This window comes from Gossypium hirsutum, chromosome A05 (assembly GCF_007990345.1).
Source record: "Gossypium hirsutum isolate 1008001.06 chromosome A05, Gossypium_hirsutum_v2.1, whole genome shotgun sequence".
NCBI lineage: Eukaryota > Viridiplantae > Streptophyta > Magnoliopsida > Malvales > Malvaceae > Gossypium > Gossypium hirsutum.
The window spans coordinates 85,780,858-85,789,499 of record NC_053428.1 but is presented as its reverse complement, the minus strand read 5'-3'; the positions used below and the strand labels follow the sequence as shown (position 1 = coordinate 85,789,499).

At 34.2% G+C, this 8,642-nt stretch overlaps 1 protein-coding gene across 1 annotated transcript; it reads left to right on the top strand.

Annotated features, from left to right (window-relative positions):
- The first annotated feature begins 4,440 nt into the window (after positions 1-4,440).
- Positions 4,441-5,001, top strand: LOC107960486 (putative protein TPRXL). The gene has a single exon (XM_016896826.1). The coding sequence runs from the start codon at positions 4,441-4,443 to the stop codon at positions 4,999-5,001; it is 561 nt and encodes a 186-aa protein (XP_016752315.1).
- The last annotated feature ends 3,641 nt before the right edge of the window (positions 5,002-8,642 follow it).

The window sequence follows — 8,642 nt, the reverse complement described above, 5'->3', positions numbered from 1 at the left end:
ATCCACTCACACCATCAACAATTATTTTGGTACCAAAGATTTCAACATTTTGAGTTATGGCATGTATAGGGGACTTGGTTATTTTGTTATGTGTCATAATTGAATTGGCCAAATATGTTGGCTTATATTGGTTCATGGTTCATTTTGTATAAAGCCATTGGAAATTGGCTACTATTGGTATAAGTGATTTATTTGATGATGCCTTTCATGGATGTGGAGCTTTACTTGATTTGAGCTAATAAGTATGTGAATGTTGTGTTGATGTCTTGGTTGTGGCTGATTTGGTTGTATGTATATGCTTGAATTGGTGTTGTATTATGTTGTGTAGGTTTGTGCATCAAAGGGTGGCAAAATGGCTTGGTAAATAGCCTTATTTTTGTCCACACGTGTAGACACAAAGGCGTGTGTGACACACGGTCTGCCTCACGGGCTTGTGTTTAGGCTATGTGTCTCTTGCACCCTAATTTTTACAAAACAAAATGCTCAGAATTGAACACACGGGCGTATGTCTCAGCTGTGTGGATGACACGGCCTTAGGCACGGGCATGTGTCCTGGGCGTGTGAAGTCTGCACCTATTTTATGAAAAATCATAATTTTTAAATTGACCACATGGCTTAGCACACGGGCGTGTGACTTGGTCGTGTGTCTTCAATTTGTTCTTGGGTGACAAACAGAGAGTTACACGGGTTAGGGACACGGGCGTGTGTGACCACACGGCCTACCCATACGGGCATGTCCCAAGCCACATGGGCGTGTGACCCCTGTTTGGTGGAAAAATTTTCTAAGTGTTGTAAAATTTTCTGAAGTATCAGGTTCAGTCCTGAACCGCTTTCAATGTATGTTTTGGGCCTCGTAGGCTCATATTAGGGACCTTATGATTGAATGCAAAAATTTTTAAATTTAGACGAAAATTTATGGCTCGAAAATGTATGGTTGCTTGTGTTTAAGTCCGGTAATGCCTCGTACCCTATTTTGGCGTTGAATACGGGTAAGGGGTGTTACAATTTGTATTTGGTTAGGTGTTCGAATAAATAAAAATGAAAGATTAGTTTGAAAATGCAGGAAATATAGGTTATATGATATATTTTAAATGTGGTTTTGGTACCTTTTTGGTGTTTGGTTATTAGTTAATTTAAATGACATATGTTGAAGTAAATTTAGTTTAAAAGATAATAAATATTATTTGGCCAAATTGAGTACGTGGTTACATGTTTATATGTTGACATTTGAGGTGCCTATAAGCATATTGGTTGTATGTTAATATACCATATGTATATAGCTTGATTTTTCATGATTTTGGTGCCTTGTTATAGCTTGTATATATGTGAAATTTTGGGTGTAGGTACATGCCAAAATGGGTAAGAAAAATGGCTTGTAAAATAGCCTAATTTCATCCACACGGGCAAAGACACAGGGGTGTGTCTCAGCCGTGCGTGACACACGGCCAGGTGACACGGCTGTGTGTCCCCTATAATTCTCAAAGGGTTGCAAGTTAGGCTATTACATGGCCTAGCACACGACCTGGCACATGGACGTGTGAGGTTACTTGAAAGGGTACAGGGCCTAGTACACGAATGTGTAGCTTGACCGTGTGACCAAGTCAAAGAGTTACACGGGCATGACACGAGCTGGGACACGACTGGTGTGTCCCTATTTCAAATGCCCACACAGCCTAAGACACGGCCATGTGAGTTACACAGCCTAGCCACAGGGTCGTCTAACCCTCTATAGTTTTGAAAATTTTCAATGTTTTCCAAAAAATTCTCTAAGTTTTCGATTTAGTCACGACTTGTTTCTAATGTGTATTTAGGTCCTCGAGGGCTCGTATAAGGGACAATATGTATGATTTTGATTGGTTTTTTATATGAATATTGTTACGTTATGAAATGTTTGAAATTCTGTTTCTTTGTATTGTAAACTCCGGTAATACTCCTTAACCCTATTCTAGCGACGGATACAAATTAGGGGTGTTACACGTACAGTCTAACCAAACCTCCACAAAGCCAAATAACATGAAATAAACATTCTCCATACCCTTCAATCGAACCTTCGTAAAGCCAGTTAACATGTGGCACAAAGTGCATAACATGACATCTCCTTATTCTTTCATCCACCAACTAACACATACCTCGCATGTACCGTATGCAAATCATTCTCATCAAGTTAATATATATACAAAAAATTTAGTAGATTTACACACAACTAATCATATGGCTCAATGACACATAGTAGAGCATGCCAACATTTCACCACAACAATAATACACATTACAACCAACGGACGGTTCAACAAAACAACATGATCAGTAACATTTTACCCAACATACAATTTATAGGTACCCCAAATTTCATGCTTGCAACAGACATGCATTATGTACCGCAACACTTAACACACCTATTAACATTTCAGCAGAAATCCCATAACAGATCAACATCTTCATCATAAAAAAACACGCAAGTGAATTCTCAGCGATTATAACCCAAACACCACAACACGAAATCATACAAGATACAAACAAAAGATTTGAGTTCAATGACTCACCAACAATTCCTTCAAAGCCATAGCACCTACACCAGCTTAACCATTCCTTTGTCACTTGGTTCTTATCCTTTCAGTTCACGAGTTCCACACTTGATTAAGCTAATTTGCTATTTTTCACAACATGGAACTCGATTCATTCGTTTCTCTTTCTCTTGCTTGAAAACAGCAAGAGAGAAAAATGATAGTTGAGAAGAATTTTGGAAAAAGGAAAAAATATGTGTTCATCGGTTTCCTTCTCCCTTTATTGACCCTTCATCACTTCCCATGCAAGCACTAACCCAAGTTAATATAAAATATTAGAAACAAGTTATTATTCCCCAATAGGTATCTCAAAAAATTTGGCAATCATTACTAATGCCCAATTCAACCCCCAAATTTTACAATTTAGTATAAATTGAATGATGTAGGATTAAATTGAAATATATAAAATAACTCAAGATCTCCGATCCTATATGGTCAAGTTTTGATCAATAGTTTAGGTGTGAAAAAATTAATATGGGTGGATGCTCATATATTCAGAAGGAAGGCAACAAATTCTCTTTTTTTTTTACAATATTAACTTTCAAGTGACATCAAAAAAGGCACCCTAGGAGATTTTTAGAGTAATGATATGAGAAATAAAAAAAATCGGTATAGAGGAATGAGCTTTCTGCGGCATTTTTTAAAGAATATACAGTGGTGTTTTCACGACTTGCTAAAATATATAGTAGCTTTAGCAGCGTTTGGGTAAGAGCCGCACAAAATGCTGTAGAATTTAGGAAAAGTGGCTATGACTTATGCTTTAGCGGCGCTTTTTATTATTATTATTTACGTTTAGTAGTGTTTTCTTGATAAAATGGCGGAAGAAAAAAATAAAAACGAATATTTTTTCTTAATGATTTAACTTTTTTTTTGTTAAAAAAAATTTTCGAAGCTTATGTCAAGATGGAGGCAAGAAAATTTTTGATCAATCTACTGGATTAGCTGTCCATGACGTTATTCTCAAAAGTTAAAAAGTTTCAGTGTATTTCTAATTTTAAGTTTAATTTTTCACTAGAATTTTTAGATTCTATTCATGTACTTTATAAAGTTAGTAATAATTAGTTTTATTGGTCAAACATTTAGCTTTAGTTGTTAAATTGAAGGTTTTTTTTTAATGATATACTTTTAAATAAAATTTTCTTTTTTTAATGATATTTTAAAAAATTATATTAATTTATTTTGTATTAAGATTTATTTGTTTTTATTAATATGCACAATAAAGTCGTGCATTGCAAGAGTAAAAAGCTAATGAATATTTATTTACATTAAATTGTTAGTAACTTGGTAGGTTGATATATATCTTACGTGTAATATTAAATAATAGAATAAATTAAGTAAACTTTTAGAATTTCTATCTCTTAAATCTTAATTTGTCTGCCTCAATATTCAAACTTCAAAACCCAAAATCTTGAACTCTAAGTCTTTGACCATTAAGAGGTTATTTTATAAGTATAACATGATTAATTACTAAATTTGGTTTAGTTTACATTTTATAAGGAAATAATATATACATAGCAACTAAATTAGTAGTTTGCCTTAACTTTTTTTTTCTAACAAATAGAAGTAAAACAAGCTTCGAAAACAACTAAGGAAAACCATAATCTGTTCTTACAAGATGTTAAAGGTTCAATTTCTTCCACAAGAAAGCCATGAAATTCGATCAACCAAATGGTTCATTTCCATGGTATTGGCTAAATCGTTATCTTGTTTAGGTTATATTTAAATTCACATGGCTATCGATTCTTTCAGATAATTCATTGGCATTGAACTGCTTATTTATCATAGAGAAACAAAATCTTTTCACCCCTTCTTTTTTTACACGCACAGACACAAATATTTACATATCATAAGAAACTATCAATAAATAAAAGAGAAAGATGGCCCGCCAAGATTTTCTTCTTGTTGCACTTGTTTTCATCGCTTTTGTTGGGGCATTAGCTGCTGATTCATCACATTCATCAGCCCTTTCAAAGTCGCCATCTTCTTCGCCTTCGACGTCACCATCTTCTGCTTCCCCAACTTCCTCCCCCAAGTCTTCCTCTACCAAGTCGTCACCATCCTCTAGTGGCCCTTCTCCGTCACCATTAAAATCCAGTGGAGGAGCACCCAAGTCATCTGCTTCCGGAGCCCCGAAGAGTTCTTCAAGCTCCCTTTCTCCTAGCTCTAGAAAAATTGGTAGCCCCAAGGCCAATAAAGGATCCCCTTTTGAAGTTGAGTCTCCCGAGGAGGTCTCATCCCCTCCTTTGCCGCCAACTGCTGATTATGAAGTTTCCGATTCCCATTCTCCTAGCTCTAAAGACAAGGCTACCGTTGTTGATAGTGTAATCCCTTTATCTAGTAGTAACAGTCTAGCACGATCACCCTCTAATACAATTACTATCAAAGCCATCACTAGCATTATCGTTGTCGCAGCTATTGCAGAATTATTCCTCTCTTAGGCTTTACATGCATAACTTCATTGAGGGCCTTGAGATGGTGGTTTCTAGGTACATATAATACCAAAAAAGCAAAAGCAAAAACAAAAACAAAAAAGTCATTTATATGCTAACTAATTAAAGTTGTACTCTCGAGGCTTGGAACAAAAGTTAACATACTTTGTATTCTAGGCATCAATATTATTCTACTTCATAGTTGCCTTGAATCATTCTTTTAACTAGATTTAGTATTCCATCTTTGTTAACTACATGTGAATGGATATGGACTCTAGTTGGTAAACCTAGGTTAATGGATTAATTTGATGACAGGGTGAGAATTATTAATTAGGTTAATAAGTTGGAATAATAAATTAATAAATAAGGATTAATCAACTATATTGTTTGACACTGATTTAGTCATGATTTAAACTAAAGAAAAATAGAGATCTAACCTAAGTTATAATATTGATTAGTTACCTCAACTACTAGATTCAAGAACTATTATAGCCTAATCTATAAGCAAGACTTATTGTTTGGGGGGAATTTGGGATAGCTTGACTTGTTTATTTGAGGGATATCAGGGTTAGAGAGAGCTTAGCCTGATACCTTAATTGAGAGTTGAAAGACTTAAGAAGCATTATGTGCCTATAGCAACAATCACCCAATCTAGATATCAGTTCCATTAATTGATGGACTAATTACCTGACCACTGGCCTTACCACTTCTTTTATTGCAATAGTCTTAATTTATTTTAATATTATTTTTTTAAGTATGTTAGGTATTAATTCCTCTATTTTCTTCACGTTAATTGTTGGTCAATTGAATAGATATTCTAGTTAATTAAATGAGTAATGAATTAGGTTACATATTCTAGAAGTAAACATTTTACAGAAGATTTTATCTTTGAAGTACTTACTTCAGTAGAAATTATTTCGTAGTTTTTTTCTAAACCAAAATATTATTACTGTAAAAAAAATTTTAGACAGTAGGTACTTGAGAAAATAAAAGAAAATAGTCCTTAACCCCTCGCCCATGCAGTCTCATGAACTTTTCTATATTGTAAGTTATAGCCTTTGCCAACGTGTTGCGAAACAATTAATCTTTCTATGAATCTTATAGGAACAAACATTTTTCTATGGAAGAGATTAGGAAGTCAATCTCATTAAAAATTTTATAAAATCTCGACTTCCTTGATTTGATATTCAAGATCCACTACAAAGCAAGGATGGAATCTTATTCGACTATAAAGTTTCAAATTTTGTACTACTCAGATTTCCAAAACAGTTCAAAAGATATTTATCATCCACAATTTCTCCAGTAACACCTAGAGGGCATGAAAACATTCCAATAATAGATCCATTGGCATCTTTGAACACCCTACACATCCTGTGAAGAAAACCTTCTATTAGGCAATTATAACTGCTAAGCATTACGGCTAAACAACATAACACAAAAGTAATTGATTATGCAATTTAGTTTTTATCTACATATGTGGGGTATTGCCCAAAGCGATAACTCACTATCTTTAATCTCGTACAAATAATTATTTAAATCCAACCACTCACCAGTGTAGCTACCTCGCCTTTGCACCTAAGATCTTAGTAGGATCTAGTAACCTAACTATAGTTAATTTGTCATTTGTACTTGTAATTTCGAACAAATGGGTTTAATAAAATTTCATCATTTACATTAATATCATTTATATTTGTCCTCAACATTTTTTGCATGTAAAGCAAAATGAATGAGAAAACTTTGGTTCACTAGTTACCTAACGTTAACTAACATTAAGTTGCATTATGTGAATGGATCATAATGCGAGAAGAAAACTTATATTAGTAAGAAATCTAAATGGTCCATAATCTAATCAAAATTGAGTGAGCCAATTAAAAAACTAGCATATCGTCTATTAAGTCCGAATATGAGATACATGGTTTTGGGTGTTGGAGTAGGCTCCTAGAAGATAGAGACATAGATGTGATTGTCTTGTAACACCCCTAACCTGTCTCTATTGCCGAATTAGGGTTACGGAGTATTACAACATATATTGAATCAAATGACATCACTAAACCATCCAAATATTAATTTAAATATCAATATTCAATCCACACATTAAACATAGAATTTCTACACTTGTTGGCCTTATATCGAGCTTATAAGTCCTTAAAAATAGTTGGAAAACAACCAGGGACTAATTTGAAGAAAAACAAAAAAAACATAAATTTTTTTTGAAAATTTTGAAAATAAGGGTTGAAGTGCCATATTGTGCTCGCATTGAAAATTTGGCGACATCATTTATTCGGTGAGAAGTGCCATATCTTTACTGATCACAAGAGCTTGAAGTATTTAATGTCTCAGAAAGATTTAAATTTGTGACAGCGAAAATGGCTCGAGTTGTTGAAAGACTATGAATTAATAATTGATTATCATTCGGGGAAAGCGAATGTAGTCGCGGATGCTCTGAGTAGAAAATCTTTGTTTGCTTTACGAGCGATGAACACACAGTTAACCTTGTCTGATGATGGTTCGATTTTAGCTGAGTTAAAAACTAAACCATTATTTTTACAGCAAATTTGCAAGGTTCAGAAACGTGATAATGGATTGCAAGCTAAAAGAGTACAATGCGAGTCTATTACTGATTCAGACAATCAGATCGGATCCGATGATTGTTTGATGTTCTGAGATAGAATTTGTGTACCAAAAAATTTCGAGCTTATTCAAAAAATTCTACACGAAGCACATAATGGTTGTTTATCTGTTCATTCTGGGAGTTCTAAAATGTACAATGATTTGAAACAGTTATACTGGTGGTCGGGCATGATACGAGACATTTCAGAGTTTGTATCGAAATGCTTGGTTTGTCAATTGTCAATAAGTCAAAGCCGAACATCAAGTGCCTTCTGGACTACTATAGCCTGTGATAATACCAGAATAGAAATGGGATAGAGTTACGATGTATTTTGTATCAAAGTTACCCATATCTCCAAAAAAGAAAAATATCATCTGGGTTGTTGATAGACTGACGAAATCAACACATTTTATTCCGGTACGTACTGAATTTTCGCTCAATAGATTAGTTGAATTGTATATCTATAATATTGTTAGATTGCACGGGGTGCCAGTTTCTATTATTTCGGATAGAGATCAGAGGTTTACATCGTGATTTTGGAAGAAATTGCAAGAAGCTTTGGGTACGCAGTTGCACTTTAGTATTGCATTTCATTCGCAAACCGACAGTCAGTCTGAGAGAGTAATTCAGATTCTTAAAGATATGCTTCGTTGTTGTGTTTTAGAGTTTGAAGGCAACCAAGAAAAATATTTACCATTAATTGAATTCGCGTATAACAACAATTTCTAATCGAGCATAAAGACGACACCGTATGAAGCATTATATCATCGTAAATGTCAAACTCCATTGTATTGGACCGAGCTTAGTGAGAAAAAAATTCGCTAGGTTGATTTGATCAGAGAGACCGAAGATAAAGTGAAAATAATTCGCAATAGTTTGAAAGTAACTTCAGATCGACAGAAATCATATGCGGATTTGAAACACAAAGACATTGAATTTCAAATCGGTGATAGAGTATTTTTGAAAGTATCTCTGTGGAAGAAGATTCTTCATTTTGGTCACAAAAGAAAATTAAGTCCGTGATTTATCGGGCCGTATA

What these genes read in the sequence shown, in the direction of transcription:
- LOC107960486 (XM_016896826.1), top strand. Translation starts at nt 4,441, where the DNA reads ATGGCCCGCCAAGATTTTCTTCTTGTTGCACTTGTTTTCATCGCTTTT.